This window comes from Melanotaenia boesemani, chromosome 15 (assembly GCF_017639745.1).
Source record: "Melanotaenia boesemani isolate fMelBoe1 chromosome 15, fMelBoe1.pri, whole genome shotgun sequence".
Taxonomy (NCBI): Eukaryota; Metazoa; Chordata; class Actinopteri; order Atheriniformes; family Melanotaeniidae; genus Melanotaenia; species Melanotaenia boesemani.
The window spans coordinates 11,200,215-11,220,240 of NC_055696.1; the positions used below are offsets into that span (position 1 = coordinate 11,200,215).

Here is a 20,026-nt window from a genome sequence, read left to right on the forward strand (position 1 = left end):
TGTATATTGTTATAACTTAAACCATTGATGGATATTATCTTTTAATATACTTATTTTGTGCTTTTGTGTATGGTTAAAACAATTTGCAACTATGTTAAGAAAAGTGATCCATAGCTTACCAGTTGCACACACAGGTGGGTGCACTTCTGCAGGTGTTATATACTATTTATTTTGTTTATTGTGTTCTTCATAAGAAGTTTTTTATAGATTATAATTGTGGAAAGTTCCTGAAATGGACCTTGATTTCATTATTTGTCCAACTTCTTGGAGTGGTTTCACGAACCAACACTTTGGTGTAACCTCCTCCGGCGGTAGATGGCGCTGTGTTCATTTTTAAAGCAAGTTTTCTATTGTAGCACTGAAGAAGAGGTAAGATCTCTTAGCCTAGACAAAGCTACGACTAAACCCTTTTCCCCCCTCGTTTGTCGTTGTGGCTCACTGCTTCGATTAAGACGAAGTTCCAACATTTAACGAGTTCGTATTATTTCTGAGCTTAATTTTACGCTTACTTTTTTCATGAGTAAACATTCTAGATATTGTGTGTAAAAACTTGTTAGCTTTTGATAGCGTTAGCATGTCAGGAGTGATTCGAGGACCCGCGGGGAGCAACGACTGTCGTATTTACGTGGGGAACCTTCCCCCCGATATCCGCTCTAAAGACGTGGAGGACTTATTTTACAAATATGGGGCTATTCGTGATATTGATCTGAAAAACCGCCGAGGAGGGCCACCGTTTGCCTTCGTGCAATTCGAGGACCCGAGGTGAGCTACAGCTCCTTGCCACGTTTCTGTTATCAGCACACTTACACTTAAAGCTGTTTTTCACAAACCATACACAAGAAACATGCACTTCTATCTAGTTACACTAAATCATTACATCATATAATAAGTTAATTATTTCAGAAAATTCTTTGATTTAACATAATAGTCTGTTCAGTGATCGCTGTAAGTGGCTTTGTTCAAAACCTGTTCCGCTAAATGCAGGTGTTTGTGTTGCATCTGCGCACGGCGAGGCCCCTTTTCGGGTGTTCCCGAGTTACTGGCTGAAAGCAAGAAATGGTGGTTGTGCTGCTTATCGTAAAAAAAAACTTATTTAGATAAAAACCATGTGTAGAAATTAAAAATTCTGCTGCTTTTACAATTTAAATGTATTTAAGTAAACCATCGAAAATGTTCTTCAGTTTTATTTTTACCATTTTTAAAAATTTTTATCCATTAAAAAGCAGATTAAAAAAAAAATCTGTCACACTTCAGTTTTCTTTGCGTTTTTTCTGATTCTGAAATATTTCAACAGTGATGCACCACCACAAAGGAAATTCTAATTTAGCTGTAATGTTTTCTGTATAAAAACTAAATGAGTCCTGAACTTTAAATTGAGTAATCACACGATAATTGAAAGAATTGCTATTAAGACCCAAACAACTCATGAGACCTATGAGAAAATTCACACACTATCAACAGTACAGACAAAACTATATATGTGAAAAATAACATATAAATACTGACATGCCAATGAACGTTTGATATTATACAAAGCTGGATGATCATACTGTGACTATTGAACTGACCTTTATATTTCAAGTTATATCTATATGCTAATGGAATTTGGACAGTGTGATTTCTTCTTTTTGCACATTTTTATTCAAGTGTTTGAGATTTATGTTTCTATTGAGTGTTTTGTACGTTTTAATGAATTAAATTTATAAAACAAAAAGAAAAAGTTGATGAAAACTTAAAATAACTGGAAAATATGGATGGAGACATCACTTGTCAATCAAATCCAGATTAGCCTTGGCTATTAGTTTGATGTTGACTGTTGAATTTTACAGGGATGCTGAGGATGCTGTGTACGGGCGAGATGGTTATGACTATGATGGCTACCGCCTGCGTGTGGAGTTTCCAAGAAGTGGAAGGGGAGGTGGAGGTGGAGGAGGCGGTGGCGGCGGCGGCGGCGGTGGTGGTGGTGGTGGGATGGGACCCCCAAGGGGAAGGTATGGTCCCCCATCTCGACGCTCAGAGAACAGGGTGGTTGTGTCAGGTATGTGATATCTGCTTTCTGCAGTTTTCCCTTGTTTATTTAAATGTGTAGTCAAATTTCTAATTCTCATGTTGTGTTCCTTCTTGCCAGGTCTTCCCCCCAGTGGGAGCTGGCAGGACCTGAAGGATCACATGCGAGAGGCAGGTGATGTATGTTATGCTGATGTTTACCGTGATGGCACTGGAGTGGTGGAATTTGTGCGCAAAGAAGATATGACGTACGCTGTGCGTAAATTGGATAACACCAAGTTTCGTTCTCACGAGGTACGTAAAGATCATGGTAAAAAGCTTACTAAGGAGTGGCACAAGAACTACATTTTGGAGTTCAAAAACTTACTTAAATGAAGAAATCAGGAGTGAGATGAAAATTACTGTAAGTAGAGCCAAATGTTAATTTTCAATCACTGTGATATGTTGATTCATATTACAGGTAAAACACAGGTGACTGAATAAGTGGTGGCTTGTTTAAAAGATTCTTCAATTATTGGATTAATCATTGATCCTGAACTGGACCGGAATATAGTTTCAGCAACATTCTTGCTCAACAAATGCATCCCTTGTTAAGATTATCTGAAATTTATTTCTCAGAATGCTAAATTTGTATGCCGTGGATGTCTGGCTCAATGTGAAACTAATGACTAATGTGAAATTCAGATATCTGTACTAGCCTGTGTGTTATTGTGTTGCTTATGTTGCAGCTTCTCTCAGCTATTTTTAAAAAGGGTTGATCACCCTTAAAAAAAAAATCAAGGAATCTTTCTGGTGTTTTGTATTTCAGTTTGTACGTGGAAACCAATGGGTATGTTGTGCATTTGCATGTTTGTGTTTAGGGAGAGACGACCTACATTCGTGTGAAGGTGGATGGTCCTCGCAGCCCGAGCTATGGGCGCTCTCGCTCTCGTAGCCGCAGTCGAAGCCGGAGCAAGAGCCGTTCTCGCAGCTACTCCCCACGTCGCAGCAGAGCGTCTCCACGTTACTCTCCCCGCCGCTCCCAATCCCGCTCTCGTTCTCGCACCTAGATTTACCTAAACTGAAGCAATGGTGTACCCTAAAGCCGGAGAGGAAATGTTAACATCACATAACAAAATGTGTATTCACTAAGGATTATCTCGTGTGTTACATGTGCCCCCTGTCATGTTGTATGCCTCCCCCCCTTTTTCATTGTTGCATTTTTATTTTTGTTGTCATTTTTGCAGACCTAATGGTCTTTCCACATGACTCATGTGGGTTGCTGCTTTCTTCCCTTCCATTCTTTCTCATTATCATTGTGTTTCTATTCCCATCTTCTTTTCCTTGCTGTTATTCTGGTTGTCATTATTTTTTTATTTTGTTTCTTTTCCAAAGATTTTTTTTTCATTTTTAAGGATAAACAATTGTCCTTTTGACCTTCTCGTGTGTTTCTCTGTAGAGTTCAGAGGAACAGGCTAGGATGGGAAGAAAGGAGACAGTACATGTTAAGATTAACAGGAGGAGGAGGAATCAAATATGGCACCAATGGTATGACGGCTGTGCCTTGTCAAATGTGAACTCTGCATTATAATTTTTTTTATATATATACATTCACTTTGCAATAGCGTGCAGTTTTGAATGTTGCAGTACTATGCTGTAAACCTTGTATTTGAAGACCTTGAGCTTTTTTTTTAAACATCTTGTAGTATTCAAAGTAACTTTGGGCTTGATAAAGATGCTGTCCCTGTTTTTTTTTTTTTTTTTTTTTTCTTTTTTTTTGTCTCTCAAAGTAAACTCCCTGGTAGCTGCATTTATTGACAATTCTTGACATATTTTCTGAAGGTGTGATTCTAACTCGCCTCCTTCTCTTTGGTTCTGCTGGTATTCTAAAGGTTTGGACTGGGCTCATTGTCACCCCTTTCCGGATCCGGATCAGGATTCAGGATCAGATCAGGATTAGGATTAGGCTTCAGGATGGATACATGGAGCACGACCACGGCCCTGTTCACATAACTGCAGCAAACCGGAAACATTGTAATAGGATAATGAAACTGAATTGGCTTATCTAAATTATTTCTTCCATGTTGTGGGACCTCAGAGACACACTTTCTGATGCCACAGTGACAAGCTATAATTTTCAGTTTTTTTTATTTTTTTATTTGGGGGTGGGAAAGAAGAAAGCTTGGATCAGAACCAGGAGGAGGGTGGGAAGTGCAGGATGGATCCCCACGTAAGGAGAGTGGTAAATAGTGGGAAAAGTGATGGAGGGGGGGAAGACAGAGGTTGGGGAAGCGACAAGGGAGTGTTACCTTAATGTGGTTTGTATCTTTTTCCTTAGGTCAATCTTTCCAAAGGTGGATAATTTCTTATTTTCTTGAATATAATCTCCAATATTACAGAGGTTTATTCTGTTTTAATAAAATATCCAGTAAAATCAAAAGTGATCTTTGTTTTGTTTTCCCTACATTTCTCATACAAGAGAAATGGTGGCACAAGCACACCTGTACACATTTGTATGAATTTATTTTTTTTGTGTTTGTATAACGTGGGATGGAGCAATGGTGAGAGCTTTCAAAAGGACTTTTAATTCAAGCTCCTTTTTGGTGGGTCTTTCCGCCTGGAAACCATGTCATGTTGATATTGTCTGTGTAGTTGGACAGGTTGCGCACCCAGGGTGGGTCTAGTTGCAGCTTGAATCTACAGGTGAGTAAGCATTTTATGGGAAATGGTAAAAGAAAAGAAAATCAAACTTAGATTATGACTTCCATTAAGATTCAGAAGTAGGTAGGAAATTGAGTATTTTCACTTGGAATGATAAAATGTATACATTTTAAATTTTTAATACACAAAGTAAACAAATGATATCCAAAGATAGGATGACCTGATCCAAACCATTGAAATGTGAGACAAAGTATATTTGCATTTGACAATGTGGGACTAATTACCAGTTCTCAGGAAGTTTTAAAAATGAGAAAAACACTGAATAAAATATGAATAATTCAACAAAAGAGCCTACATATATTTGATTTCAATCCAAGTTTCAAGATGGTGTAATTTTTTTCATGACTTTAAATAGTTGTTAAAAGTACTGATTATTTTATATTTTTAAGTGACTAAATTACTGGTCCAAGCTTTGTATTTTATTCTGCTGGCCTTTGTGATTATTACTTGCTGGTATATTCTGGTTTCTGCTGCTAGGACAATGTCTGGCCATATTTGGGTTTCAGCAGAAATGCAGACTAGGACATGTCTTTTATAGTCATCCAGTTCTTATAGCCATTTGTGTTGCTTCATATGGCATCTTCCCCACATTAAACTAAAAAAAAAAAAAGTCCTGCAGCACTGATTGTCAGCACATTAAAATGTGGGACACCCCATTCAGAGGGACATTTAGTCACTCCGAGTACATCTTTGATCATATCTTCAACTATAGCCAGCAGTTAAAGAGTAACTAGTGAAATGTATACAGTTTACTGAGAAAAGTATTGTGCAGGGACACAGTATATTCAACTCCAAAGCTGGGATACACAAATAAAACAATACAATAATTTACTGATCCTGTGAATTTATATTCAATCTAAAATGAACATTGAAAACATCAAATTTTGAGAGTGAGACATTATGAGAAAAATTAACATCTTGAATTTCAGATCTTAAAAAGAGTTGGGTCATGTTCTTGTTTTCCACTGTGTAGTGCCCTCTCCTGTTAACAGTGGTCTGTAAATCTCTGGGAACTGTGGAAAACAGTTGTTGGACCTTCGGAGAGGAACATTATTCCATTCTTGTCTGATATAGGAATTTAACAGTCCTAGATGTTCATTGTGGTACTTTAAACTTTATGGCACAACAAATGTTTTGGTAAAAATCCAACAACTGAACTCTTCTTCTGCAATGACATGCTGTTTTAATACATGCAGTACTCAATATAACATAGCAAGTGTCTTTCTGAAATAATATTCATGGAAAAGATGCTACTCTAAAACCTGTATATACCTTTGATTATTGATGGAGCTTTTCAAGATATGAAAATTGCCAGTTCCTTTGGAACTACCAATGGACCTGGCAATAGTACCCCCCCCCATGTTAAAAAAAAAATCCAGACTAAAGGGGTGACACAGGTCACCGTTTCTGAATGTTGTTAGAATGTGTGACTTTACTGTACCTGCATCATAATTAACTCAGACTTCAATACAAGTGTTTTCAAGACTTTGCTCGTCTTGTAAGACGTACATGCAGAGGAATGTAGGCTACCATTTTGTCCCCTGCGGTCACAGCTTCTGATGGGTCACAGATTTTATTGAAACACCTCTCTTGTAATTGTGTTTCGGTAAACTTGTAAAAGTGTTTCACATAAATGTGAAGTTGCTTTGTCGTTGGTAAAGATGTTTCAGGAGTGTATTGTAAAAATATTTTGCAGTTGCACATGTAAGTTTGCATCAAAGATTGTAAAAGTGTTTTGTATAGTTGTTTTTTCTGAAATGTAAAATTGTTTAGTCCTTGGTAAAAGTGTTTCAGCATTGTACTTTGTTTTGTAAATGTAAATATAGTTTATATTATGTAATGTGCATGGCGAGAATGTAAAACGTTTGCAGTGGATGTAAATTTGTATAGCAAAAATGTAAAAGTATTTCAATCAATGTAATATCGTTTTGCACTTCCCGGCCACCGTACTTTTAATGCCAACGAGAGATTCTTTCAATCTTTTGGTGCAAGAATATTACAAATGTTTAATTTTCGTGAAGAACTGTATTTAGAAATTGCTCTTTTTCACGTTGCAACCCAAATTTCAATCATATTTTGTGGCTGAATGCTCCTCCAGCTTTTCCTTTAGTGCCACTTTTCTTGTAAGGCCTAGCTTTACTTTTTTGAAAGTTGTTTTTAAGTTAGCTAGTCCTTTTCATGAAATAATGAAAGAACATTTGATACGTATTCTGTTCAGATGTGAATAAAATATGTGGTGTTAATCGATTAAAATAACTTGACGGAAAACGTTGCATTCTGGGTGGAAATAAGATGCAGACACTGTCCGCAAGTGAAAACCGCTGTAGCCAGGGTGGAGGTTTCACGGAGCCAATCACATAGTGAAAACGATGTGGAGGGAGGAGCAGACACTCCATGCGTACTTCCATAAAGGAAGGAAAAACGGTGCAGCTTCCCGAAACGTGTTATCTCCAAATTGAAACTACACAGAGAGACGGTAGGAGTTATTTTCGTCTTAAATTTTGTGCATTGATACGTTTGTTGTATATACAGCAGCCTGGACCCAGGTGAGAGTGAGGTGTCTGCTGTTTGCATCCTGCTAATGCTGCTTGAGGCTGCTTCGTTTTTCCCGACAAGCTGTCTGAATCCACTCACTTTGCTTTTGTTTGCATACCTGACTGCTTCACCTGCTACTGATAGATGCACAAGCATTGTAATTAAACTACTAACCAAAGTACGATGCTCCTTTTTGCTCAAAGCGCATTTAACCCAAGTTATTTTCACACTTGATAAAATCTAGAGCTCCCATCATTCTACATCTATTGTGCCTGATAAGTTGCTAGCCTTGCTTGGCTCCCAAATCCTATTAATCATCCATTTTAAAATGCTTTAATTTTTTTTTCATTTTTTTAAATGGTGTTTTGCCACAGTGGTGTTATGTTTTACATCTGCATGTAATAATTGTCTTCATTTTCTATGGACAATTTCTCTGACTGAGCTTCTTTTGCAGTCAGAAAGCCATCATGTCTGACAAGAAGGCAGTGATAAAAAATGCAGATATGTCTGATGAAATGCAGCAGGATGCAGTGGACTGTGCCATGCAGGCAATGGAGAAGTACAACATTGAGAAGGACATTGCTGCCTATGTCAAAAAGGTAGGCTATCTTTTTGTTAAATTAGTAATAGAAATGTATTGATATGCTAAGGTTCTGCTGTGAACGTTTGTCTCCCCTGCAGGAGTTTGACAAGAAATACAACCCCACGTGGCATTGCATTGTCGGGAGGAACTTTGGCAGCTATGTGACACATGAGACGAAGCATTTTATCTACTTCTACCTGGGTCAAGTGGCTATTCTGCTGTTCAAGTCAGGCTGAAACATCCTCCTGTGCCACACTGTACATCTGCTACCACCTTTCTGCAGACATGTCTACCTCCCAGGTTACCTGCTTTCTCCAGTTACTTTGTGCCACCTGCAACACCACTAGCTCTGGTGGACAGTGTTTTAGTCACGTCTGGATTGGTGAGCCATCCTTAATAGAAATTGCCAGTATAAAACTGATAGCTGCGCTTGGTCAGCATTCATACGTCTGACAGATTTAGTTGTGGCTCATAATTTTGCTGCATACTAATATGCAGACCTGTCAGTTATTTCACATATGTTGTAAACCTATTTTTCATTGAATTAAGAGAGGTAGTGTTTTTTGTTGAAATGCCTTTACTTTCCAGTGACAACTGATGGGCTGAATGCTAAGAGTGTTGCTTCTCAATAAAAGATTCACATGCTGAGATTTTAGGTTTGTATGTGTTTGAACATTCCTATTTATACTTGAGTTGTCAACGGTGACATACAGTGAGGTTCGTGGCTGGTGAGGCACTGGCTCCTTTCAAGTCCGATTTTATAATCATAAGAAGTCAATATCTATTCAACTTGCAGCATATTTGCCACTGGAAATGTTTCATATCTCATCAGCATTCCTTGCGCGCGCACATACACACACACAGGAACATATTTGGCCTAGGAAGGTGTTTTTTTTTTGTTTTGTTTTTTTTATAGCAAGAGACCATGAAAGGAGGAAATTTGCTCCCATGTGTTTTCTAAACATTTCATATTCATTCTAAACAAAGTAACTTATAGAAATGTGAACACTAAATTTTGATCCTCAATTAAATTCTTAGTTTTTAAAAACTTGAAATTCTGGTGATTTGATCAGTTTCAATGCCGGTTGCTCATCAAGAGGATAACAAATGTCAAATTTGTTTTCAAATTTTTAAATTTTTTTTTAGGTATTTATTTTCTTTTAAAGAAAACATAAATTTGTGGTCTTTTTATGTTTATGTATTGTCCATGCGCCTTTCCTGCTCCACAAAAATAGATCATGGCTAAAGAAGAAAGTCTTTATTTATATATATATATATATATATATATATATATATATATATATATATATATATATATATATATATATATATATATTATTCCTCCATCTAGGGGGGTTGGCGAAGTAGAGCACAAAATAAACTGCTGCGCCACATGACCTGCTGATTTTAGCTAACACTTTTGTACAGCAGCAACAAGCAACGTGTGCCCCTTCAGGGTGTAACAAAGGTCTTTATTACCTTATCCATGCAGTTTGTCTGATCAGTGAGAATATTATGTCACACACTTAGAAAGTCATGGTCTATGAACTTTATTGGGCGACATGCTGAAAAACAAATTCCGAGGTTAGGTCCAGCTCGCTGCTGCCTCATCTCGGGTTTCTGCCCTGTTTTTGATCGGGAAATGTGCAAATTCAGTGGTTTAACATAAAATGTTTAGTGATGGGAGTTGTACAGAAAATACATTTGTAACAGATCAATGGACAAATATTACAATTATGTGATTTAGATTTTTTTTTTTTTTTCTTGTTCCTGATGGGTGAGGCTCCGACTGCATGTCACTGGTTGTCAACTACATTTGCTGCATATCTCTGGAATGTGACTTGATGTTCTGTCTGGTATTCTGGTGATTTCATTCAACACTTTACATTGAGCACAAACCACCATTTGAAACATTAAATTGGTTAAATATGTTACAATGTGTCTGCCTTTTGCCTTGTCAGAAGATGCTTACTAAATAGCCTGATAAATGGGATAAGTAAGGTTAAGGATCTTGGTCTCAAACTTGAACAAAATCTAAAATGTACTAAAAATAATCCTTGGGAACTAGACATGACTAGAAATGCTACACTAATCCAGTATTAACCTGCAATGCTTGAAAAGTTGCTTAAATGTATTACAAAAGCCACCTGATATAGCAAAACAATGTAAATATGTTTACAATTTGCACAGCTTTGTCAATAGGCATCTGGAGAATTTTGCACAATTTTATTGATTTTTTAAATTGAACTTATTCTAATTAAGTTCATTATTTACATTTGCTCATAAGTTAATTGTAAATTATTAAAGTACATTTTTTTATAATCAGTTTATGCTTTTCAAGGTGGTGGTGGGTGGAGGTGGACCCCTTAACAAAACTTTTCGTGACCCGCCCCTGCACGTTTAGTAAATCCTTTCTATTACCTGTCAACCACCTGGAAGGGCCCTGCCCTGATTTGTGTTTCAGGACCTGTTCATAATTTCCCATTCACCACATCATGGCTCATAATGAAGATATTTATTTGATTAATTTAGACACTTGCTGTCTAGATATCTAGATAGTTCTAGATATCTAGATATCACACCCCCCACGGGGGAAATTAGGAGTTGCAGCAGCACGCATTTGCGCAAAATGAGCCAATGAGTAACTTCTAAACGCCTCTTCCTTTTTTCAGAATATCTGATAATCTGTTCTTCATGTATAAATTAAGATGGGGCATCCTTGTCTAACATTATCTCTGTCATTTTTCTATTTTTATGGAGCTATTTCAATCTGACAAAACCTTTTATATACAGTCTATGGACAAAACCCAACCAATCCCCCACAAAACGTTTCGTTTGGGTTTGCTGGCATCTCTGGAGTGAACTGCAGGGAGCAATAGTGAGTCTGACACACTTCAGGGTGGAGTATTAGTGATAATCGCCAACAAAGAAAAGAAATACTTCCGGGTTTAGAAACATGGCGGTTCCAGTAAAGGTGTTGGGACCTGATTTTTCCCAACGTGGTGTTCCTGCGTTTCCCCCGGTGTCTCTGTCCGCTGAAGCCGCTCCGTTCACTCCCCTGTCGGTGGACAGATCGCATGTCGACTCTATGTCAGACGCAGAAAAACAATTTTCCCGCTGCGCCGCAAAGCTCCGGACTTTGCGCTCAGACTCAGATCAGCTGAGACATGAGCTCAACCTGCTGTTTGACCAGCTGCTGTCTGAGAACTACAACAAAACCGTCGACCCCAACATCAACATACGACCCGAGGTAACACCTACTCATTTAGGCCTTGAAGTCAGTTTTCACCTCGCGATATTAAGAACCCAATCTGTGTGGCACTGCGCCACACGTTGGTGTATGTGTGGGGAACCCCGAACACCCTTTCTGGTGCATCTTTGTGCACAATCACATAGCTGTACCTCAGTTGTTGTGTTGAGTCTCGTGCTTTTCATTTCAGGATGTGTGCACGCTGCTGAAACATGCCAGCTCTCTAGTGCCACTAAATCAAGAACATCTAGTCATCAAATTCTGCCAGTTGGTACATCATCTTCTCAACCAACTTAAGGTAACAAGTAGAAGTTATTCAACATGTGTACTCGTTCATTTTAGGACCTTTTTTAAAAAAATATGTAATCACTATCATCACCTGAAAAAGAAAGGAAAATTCAAACTGGTCTTGCTTCTTTTTCATTTGGGTTTTCTTAAGGTGATAATGGATGAGCGTACGTTTGATGTGCTGATTGATTATACTGCTGCTGCACTGAAAGAATGCAGTACATGGACACACGCTGATGTCCTCTTGGCACTATCTGCAGTTGTATATGGGAATGGACCTCATTGCCCCAAGGTAGATATTTATACAGTCCAGTTTTTGAGAGTGTATTGTACAGTTTCTTTTAAATATTTACATGGGTATTCCTCTCATTCACAGCTTATCAGTGACTTACTGGGTGAAGATGGAGCCATCCTGAAGTATAGTTCTCCATCTCAGCCTAATATGGAGTTACGCCATGTTGCTCTCAACTGCATGGCCAACATCTGTCTCAGGTAGGTTTTTTAAAGTTGGTAATAGCCATATATTGTTTTCCACATGCATTTATCCCTAATTAAGGATATTTTCTGTCTGTGTTTGAGGTCACAAACTGGGAGATTGTTACATTTTGGTGCTTACTGCTTCTTCTTTGGATCTTGAAGTTTTTGCTGTAATTATTATTGCGATAACACCACACTGCTCTGACTAATCAACAACGACAACAAGAAAGCATATAGGTCTGATGTGCAACATCTCACAGCATGGTGCTACAAGAATAGCCTAGTCTTGAACATCAAGAAGACCAAGGAAATTATTGTGGATTTCCATAACTCTCTATCAGCTGAGAAGGGGTAGAGAGATTGACAAGCTTTAAATTTCTGGGAGTAACTGTTACCAAGGATTTATCCTGGGGCATTAATAGTGGTAGGAAAGATCCAGCAACGCCTTTACTATCTGAGGAAACTGAGATGTGTCAAAATCCCTAAATAACTGATTATAAATTTTTACAACTGTGCGTTGCATGTGTGCTGACATAGTTTGTTATTATGGTTCTCCAGCTGTGTGGAGAATGGCCCACAGTCTTCCCCCAGGCAGTGAGGCTGCTTAACAGCGCCCCCCTCTCCCCTCCCTGCCCCCAACTATGAACTCTAACATACCCCAACACAATAACTATGCACTGGTTTTTGCAGTGTATGAGTCAAATATACTATTCCTATTCCACATACACACGACATGCCTAAAAGCGGCTGTTTATACAGCTGTGCCAGCACCAAAATATTTTGTTTCGCTTTCTATTGCAGTTTTTGCACTACGCAGTGTTGATGCTCCAACAAAATATCAACAATGACAATAAATATTGAAATCTAAAAAAAAAATTCAATCTGATTTGTCTGTAGGATTCCTGGTCAGCCGCCTTTGGATGATCAATACAGAAGCGTTTGTTTCAGTATCTTCCTGAAAACTCTGCAATCACCTAAACCTCCCAACACAGACGAACTCTTCTACTGCATGGTACTACTTGGTGTGTAACACAAAAAATTTTATGAGGGGGTAAAAAGAAATCATAGCTGATTGGTGCCTGCCCTTGTGTCATATTTACAGGTGATCCAAGCAGCACTAAAAGGGCTTCAGTGTTGTCTCTCGGGTGGAAAGTGGAAATTTGGAGGAGGCGAGGAGCTTGGATCTGTACTGGCTGTCCTTAAGGTGTAAAATTATGCCATTATTGATTTTTTTTTCACAATAACATTTGTGTTTCTTGTGTATTAACTTGACGACTTGTGTGTGTATTCCACAGAGGCTCATGTTCCAGGGAGCTCCAGGTGTGATTGCTGAGTGGCCTACTGTGCTTTACCCAGCCCCCCTTCCACAGTACGAGAGCTTCTCTGCACCAAAACCTGCTGTGCCTGCTAAATCTTCTGAACCTTCAAAAGATGCTGCTGTGCCAGGAAAAGCTTCAGGAGTAAGATGAACATGCATTTTTATTAGATTCACTTTTACTGAGAGTCATATCAAAGTTATGAAGGAGTTATTTTGTCTCTCCCAAGAACAAAAAGAGGAAATCTAAAGGGAAGGGGAAGAAGGCAAAATCTGAGGAGAGCAAAGAAGATGACAGAGATCAAGGAGATAAAGAGCCAACATTTCAAAAAGAAGGAAAGGGAGGCAAAGGCGAGGAGGAGACCTTATCTAAACCCTCTTCTTCATTTCTTTATCCGTTCTGGAAGCTGAACAGTTCTGACTCAGAATTTTCTGACCCAGAGGGAAATGCACAGAGCAAGTTAAGGTACAGAGATTTATTCCAATATAAACATGACTTTTAAAGGTTTCTATTTTCCTTTCTTCTGCAGCATAACACATTCAATCAGCAGTGTTTTGACCTTTCAGACTGAATCATGGGCGTGTGCGTCAGGGAGCGCTGCACGGTATGCTAGCTGTGGTGAAAGCTGTAGAGAAGAGGACTCTGTATGGATACTGGTCTTCCTTTATTCCTGACTCCCCCTCCGGAGGAGCACCGCCTCTTACTCTCCTTACAATTGTACTGAAGGACCCCTCACCAAAGGTACATCACATCCCAAGTTTGTACCCCAAGTAATGTTTTTTTTTAGTCCCTGAGGAGAAATTTCTACATAAAGTTTGTGTTACATGACATGTTGCAGCTCTCTCATTTTTCTTATTGCAGGTGCGATTGTGTGCGCTCCAAGTGTTGTCAGCCATACTGGATGGCTCTCGTCAGTTCCTGGCTGTAGCTGAAGATACGGCGTCACCCCGAACATCTTACACCCCTTTTTCTTTCACACTTGCTACTGCTGTCAGAGAGCTGCACCGTGGTCTTAATCTGGCTCTGCTGGCTGAGACCTCCCCTCAAACACTCACACAAGTGATAAAGGTACAATGGTGTGAGCTTTTCTTTCTGTCTGCAGGAGACTGAGCTTTCCTGTTTGATTACATTAATGTGAAAAGAAAGCACATCCACTTTTATTTCAAAGGTTTTATATATCAGGACATGACATTAAGAATACTTGGGTCTAACAATAGTTCAGCTCTTTAGGTTGGACTTGGTCCAAAGGAGGCATCACAGTTGTAATTTCAGTTTGGCTAACACCAAAAAGTCTGAAATCCTTATGTGAATTGTTTGTGATGGGGCCTTACACCTTATGGAAGTAAATATTTAGCCCTTTGGATAGATGGAGAAGGGGGAGGCAGCTTTCCTGATGGAAATTAAATTAATCTGCTTTTTATCATAAAGAGCCACAGATTTAGCAAAATTATCTATTTTCTGCTGGAGATACTAAAACATACAGTAATCATGAATTTCCAGTTAAATTCTGAGTGCCTAATTATTGAATAACCTTACATTTTCACTTTCCATGCTAGGACATTAAACATGGAAATTTAAGCTTAAATAAACAGTTGAAATCACAGCACATCTCACCTGTCTGTTAGTGCCTGGCCTTCCTGGTGGCCAATGCTCCCTATCATCGTCTCAAGCCTGGCTTGCTCAGCCTGCTCTGGAAGCAGATCCGTCCTTATTTGCGCCACAGAGGTCTGTATATTGTCATTGCACTCAATTGACTTTGCATGATCCAAAACAACAAGGCCAGTAGTTTGTCTCAGACTGCACAACTGCTCTGTCTTTAGATGTAACTGTGCGTGTGTCAGTCCTGACACTGTATGAAGCTTTAGTGACGACTCAGGCTCCCCTCCCGGAGGTGCAGCTTCTCCTTCAACAGCCAGAAGTCAGCAGTGGTTCCGGTTCTGGCTCATTCACCCCACGGAACTCATCTCTCAGCTGGAGACAAAGAAACGGCGGGGCGTCACCCGCTCGTACACCAGCAACACCCTCTGAGAGAAACTCTTGCACACACTCCCCCCATCTTCCTCACACACCAACAGAGGAGGATAAAACTTCACCATGGCTGCTGCAGCTGTGTGTGTCGCTAGTAACTCAGCCCAGAGAGGACCAGTCAGACAGCGAAGGAGCAGGCGGAGGTGCTGCTTTAGAGCCTGCTCCTGTTCGCCTAGAAGCTCTACAGGTAAGGGGCGATGAAAATAAACCTCTGAAGAGACATTTTTTTAAGTATTAAGATGTTTTTTTTTCCCCCCTCAGGTCCTGTCCCACCTGGTGCGCGGTTACTTCTCTCTAACTCAAGCGAGTCTGTGTGAGATTGGACATGTGAGCGCTCGCTGCCTTGGGGAGACAGACTGTTCTATACAACTACATGGAGCAAAGGTAAAGCCTTACATTGAATGCACAACCATAAAAGAAAATTAAAAATTATTCAGACACTAACATCTTTATTTATTTATTTTTTTATACATTAGCTGCTAGAGGAGTTTGGTACGGGAATAATCCTGCAGTACAGAACAGAGAGCAATGTTCCTGAGAGCTCAAGGGTCCCCATTACTCAAGCAAGTACAGACTTTGTTTATTCTGTTTATACACCAGGATTCATCTGTTTCACACAAATGTTTTTAAGTCATCTTTGCAATACCTCAGCAAGTGTTTGAGCTACAGTATGTACATTCACTTGAGGACACCATGTAACTAAACAGACGAGCCAACTCGGTTTACACATGCATAAAAAATAAAGTCCATTTAACAAAGTTTACAGATACGACTTTATTATACGTTTTTATATGCAAATCTCTTATCTGTATAATCTTGCTTGAGTTGGCTGCATTTTAACCACACAAAGGTGTGAAACCCAGAGGAGTTTGTTTACTGTCCAGGTAAGCTGCTTTTAGTAACTATGAGCATTACCAGTAGATAACAAGCCATTGGTTGATATTTTGCACATGAACACAGAGTAGCAGCATGTTCACACGTAGATGTTGGACAGTGCTGTGTGTGCACAATGAAAAGTAAATAACTACACCTTTTAACCGCTTTTTGTACACATAGTTGGCATTTTGAATTTTGAAAGGTTTGGGCTCTGTTTAGTTGAGCTCCAGATAAAATGTTTTAAGAGGAACCCAGAAAGTCTGACCTCTCTCTCTCTCTCTCTCTCTCTTTTTTTTTTTTTTTTTTAATTTGAAAAACTAGAAACCATAAAGACATTATGCAGATGTTTATGACGTTATAGTTGGTAACAAATAAAAACCTGGATTCTCCCTAAGGCAGTTCAGATAGTTGAAGAACAGTGTCTTTGGTGGATGAGAATAACATTCTGGTGGGCAAATTAGGTTTAGTAAGTCCGCAAACTTCATATGCACAATAAATAAATAAATAAAAGACAAAACAGTGAAGGAAATAAAAGGCATAATATGACATCTCGAGTGTACAATACATTTTCTTGCATACTCTGTGCTTGCACATTGTAGGTGGTGCAGTTTTGGTTAGAAGTGTTGAGTGGACCACTAAATGGAGCATTGCAGAATGAACAATATCCCACACTTCAGGCAAGCGCCTGCGACACACTCGCCTCAATCCTGCCACAGGCCTTCGCCCAACTTCCTGTGAGTTTCCCTTCGATTAACTCCCGTCTATCTGTCCACCAACAATATCTCTGCTTCACCGCTTAATATGTGATGTTGTTTTTAAGGACAAGACCCAGCTGATGTGCATCACTGTACTTCTGGGACTCACCTACACTGACAACTATCTGGTGAAGACAGCAGCTGTCAGAGCTTTGGGAGTCTACATACTGTTCCCCTGTTTGAGAGAGGTAATTACACTAACCTGCAACTGAATGAGCATGCTGAGCAGTGAGCTAAAATCTTGTCTTCAAAATCACGTCTTTAAACCAAATTCTTTTCTCAGGATGTAATGTTTGTGGCAGATACTGCAAACATTATCCTTGCTGCCCTGGATGATCGATCTACAAATGTCCGTGCCAAAGCTGCCTGGTCACTTGGAAACCTCACAGACACGCTTATTGCTAATATGTAAGATGAATGGATGCACAGTGTAGTGAATGCATGGAATATAGAAATTTTATATTGAATAGATTAAATACTTTCTTGAAGAATTTCATGCAAACACTAACCAAGTTTAGTCTAGTTAAAAGTTAAAGAGCAAAAAAATGAAATGGTGTGCTAGTTTGTAAAACATTCATACATCTTATGAATCTACTAGTTTCTTGAAACTTAATTGTATTTATTTGCTCAGAAATATGACTTTAAATATGTTTGAAATTTTCAAAAAGGACGTATAAAGAATGTAACTAAAATTAGAGAACACAGAAATCATTATTGTATTGAGGAAAATTATCCAATATCTTATATCTGTAAGTGACTAATATGTGGCTGTGGTGTGATCCCCTCTTATGTAGCAGCACCTGCAAATAGTCATTACTGGTAACTATTATTTAGTCCTGCACATGAGCTTGGACAAAATTTATTTTAAGTTAATTTCTGCTATTATAAAGGTATTATCTTATTCCATTCTCCAAACATAAAACTTCTTATTTAAACTAAATTGTGTTTTAGTTTCATCTATCTTTTTTACATTGTTTCCCAGCAGCTTTCTTGTTCATGAGATATTTAACAAACTACAGATGGGCAAAATCTTTATTGGCCACTTGGTTACAACTCTGATATTTGATTGTTATACCATTGATTGGAATCACCTGACTGGAATGTTATCATCACTTTAACTGAGGTTTCCATGTTTTTGTCTTGCTTGACGTAAAATTGGATCACGTATCTCCATTATTTAATAGCCAATTTGTATGTAATGATTGTTTAGCTCCAATTCATGCAGAAAAGAAAAATCTAAATGTTTCACTAATATTAATGAACAGCTATAGTCTGTTATTAGAGTTCTGTAATCTGCTTTTCTCTCTTTAATCAGGCAGAATGTAGGTGTGGATTTCCAAGAGGAGGTATCAGACATGCTTCTGCTCAAGATGTTGCAGGCAGCCACCCGAGCAGCAGCTGACAAAGACAGGGTGAGAATAGCCACACAAGTAGAAACATGCTGGTTCATTTTCACGTCAGTTATTTCCAATGCTCTTGAAACGAGAAAAAATGCAACATCTTGAAATGTGTATTATTAATAATTTGTCATGTGTAAACAATTAATACTAATATTCGAATTGTTAGCTTTTATTGTCTGTGAACTTGTTTCCTCCCTTCAACCCTTTAAGGTGAAGTCTAACGCAGTGCGAGCGCTTGGAAATCTGCTTCATTTCCTGCGCGAGACTCAGATGACCAGGGCTGTGTTCCAGCGCCCTCTAGAAGACGCAGTTCGTGCTCTGGTCAAAACTGTCCAGTCTGAAGCTACGATGAAGGTCAGATGGAACGCCTGCTACGCATTGGGAAATGCTTTCCGAAACCCCGCCTTGCCGCTTGGTAAATATTTATTCCCAGTCCTTTCACTTCCCGGATCAAAAACGCAACTTTCTAAATGTTCATCACTGTATAAACAGCTGGTTGTTACAAATGTTGCTCAAATGTCAATTTGTTAAATTTATCCTGTTTCTTTCTACCTGTCAGAGTCAGCCCCGTGGTCTCATGATGCATTCTCTGCCCTCTGCCACGTTGTCACTTCCTGTAAGAACTTTAAAGTCCGGATCAAATCAGCCGCCGCCCTGGCAGTCCCTGCCAATCGCAGCTGCTATGGGGATACAAAGCGGTTCAGCTGTGTGTGGCATTCCCTTGCAACAGCGCTTGAAAACAGCGAAGACACAAATGACTTCCTTGAGTACCGTTATAGTGCCAGCCTGCGACTCACGCTCTCACAAGCTCTTCTGCACCTGCTCAGTGTCAGCCAGTTGCAGGACATGCCCACCCTCAGGGCATCGCTGGCCAGTGAAGAGGGCAGGGGCATCAAAGAGCATTTGATCAAATACCTGAGAGCAGAGGAAGGAGGAGTAGAGGAGGCAGATGAAGAGAGAGACTCAAGAGAGGACAGTTGCAACCCTCAGCAGAGGATTGTCGGTCTGAAGGAGACTCTAATCAGACTTAAAAGTTTGATGGCTGAAGGGGAAGAAGTGGGAGAAGAAGTAAAAGAAAAGGTGATTAATTTCCTGGAGGATTTAGTAAAGACGTGTGAAGAGTCTTAAAAAAATCAAATCTACTGTTTCAGCTTTTTGAGATGAAATGAGTTCTTACCTTATTCGTACATGAAGATGTTTAATTTCAGTTGCATATAATCATGAATCACTTTTAATGGTCTTAGTTTTTGTGCAACAGTGTAACGAGCGTCATGGCTTTGATTTATAATTGATTCATTCATCCATTTTTTTCTGCTTATCTGAAAATTTATGTCAATTTATGTATTTATCTTGGCGAGTTAAAAATTATTTACTTGATGCAATATTTAAACATTTGGAATAACCTTTTAATATAATTTCATTTCATTCACAATATATGTATCTCATTACTTTTTTTTCTACGATGACTTCATATTTTTGATATACTCCTCCATGCGGTACTGGGCAGAATACCAAAAAGGCCTGCAGTGCACGGCCCAAGGGGCCCAAGAAGTTCTGGGGTATGGTTGAATGGACTGAAAATAGCTTTTTTATCTTTATCTTTTTTTCCCTTTACCCCTTTGGAAAATAATACAGGTTGAGGAATAGGATAAATTTATATGGACATAAGAGATTACCTTGGCCAGCAGTTCCCAACCTATTTTCCTTTGGAACCCCCTTGATTACCCCTCCATCATGCTTGACAGATGGTATGAAGAGTTCCCGCTAATCGGTTGTGTTTGATTTTCTCCAAATTGGGTTCTGTGCATTAT

At 39.0% G+C, this 20,026-nt stretch overlaps 3 protein-coding genes across 5 annotated transcripts; all 3 read left to right on the forward strand.

Moving 5' to 3' along the window:
* Positions 1-344: 344 nt before the first annotated feature.
* Positions 345-4,426, forward strand: srsf1b (serine and arginine rich splicing factor 1b). 2 transcript variants are annotated; one of them, XR_006012912.1, is made up of 5 exons: positions 345-762; positions 1,830-2,038; positions 2,129-2,301; positions 2,868-3,534; positions 3,879-4,426. XR_006012912.1 is itself a non-coding variant. In XM_042008141.1 (4 exons), exons 1-4 carry the CDS (start codon positions 575-577, stop codon positions 3,054-3,056), a joined length of 759 nt encoding a protein of 252 aa, XP_041864075.1. In that variant the 5' UTR covers positions 345-574; the 3' UTR covers positions 3,057-4,426. The 2 variants fall into 2 exon arrangements, 1 of the variants encoding a protein (XP_041864075.1); XM_042008141.1 differs by having other exon boundaries at positions 2,868-4,426.
* Positions 4,427-7,075: 2,649 nt separating this feature from the next.
* On the forward strand, positions 7,076-8,740 carry dynll2b (dynein, light chain, LC8-type 2b). 2 transcript variants are annotated; one of them, XM_042008142.1, is made up of 3 exons: positions 7,076-7,183; positions 7,697-7,841; positions 7,924-8,740. In XM_042008142.1, exons 2-3 carry the CDS (start codon positions 7,710-7,712, stop codon positions 8,059-8,061), a joined length of 270 nt encoding a protein of 89 aa, XP_041864076.1. In that variant the 5' UTR covers positions 7,076-7,183; positions 7,697-7,709; the 3' UTR covers positions 8,062-8,740. The 2 variants fall into 2 exon arrangements, with proteins under 2 accessions (XP_041864076.1, XP_041864077.1); XM_042008143.1 differs by having other exon boundaries at positions 7,081-7,183; positions 7,701-7,841.
* A 2,033-nt stretch (positions 8,741-10,773) lies between these two features.
* Positions 10,774-19,365, forward strand: heatr6 (HEAT repeat containing 6). Its single transcript, XM_042007833.1, has 20 exons — positions 10,774-11,075; positions 11,266-11,373; positions 11,515-11,655; positions 11,740-11,855; positions 12,738-12,852; positions 12,943-13,044; positions 13,136-13,300; positions 13,386-13,621; positions 13,723-13,897; positions 14,018-14,224; positions 14,782-14,881; positions 14,977-15,371; positions 15,446-15,568; positions 15,661-15,747; positions 16,660-16,794; positions 16,881-17,003; positions 17,099-17,223; positions 18,131-18,227; positions 18,426-18,630; positions 18,775-19,365. The coding sequence occupies exons 1-20, from the start codon at positions 10,782-10,784 to the stop codon at positions 19,341-19,343; spliced, it is 3,618 nt and encodes a 1,205-aa protein (XP_041863767.1). The 5' UTR covers positions 10,774-10,781; the 3' UTR covers positions 19,344-19,365.
* The last annotated feature ends 661 nt before the right edge of the window (positions 19,366-20,026 follow it).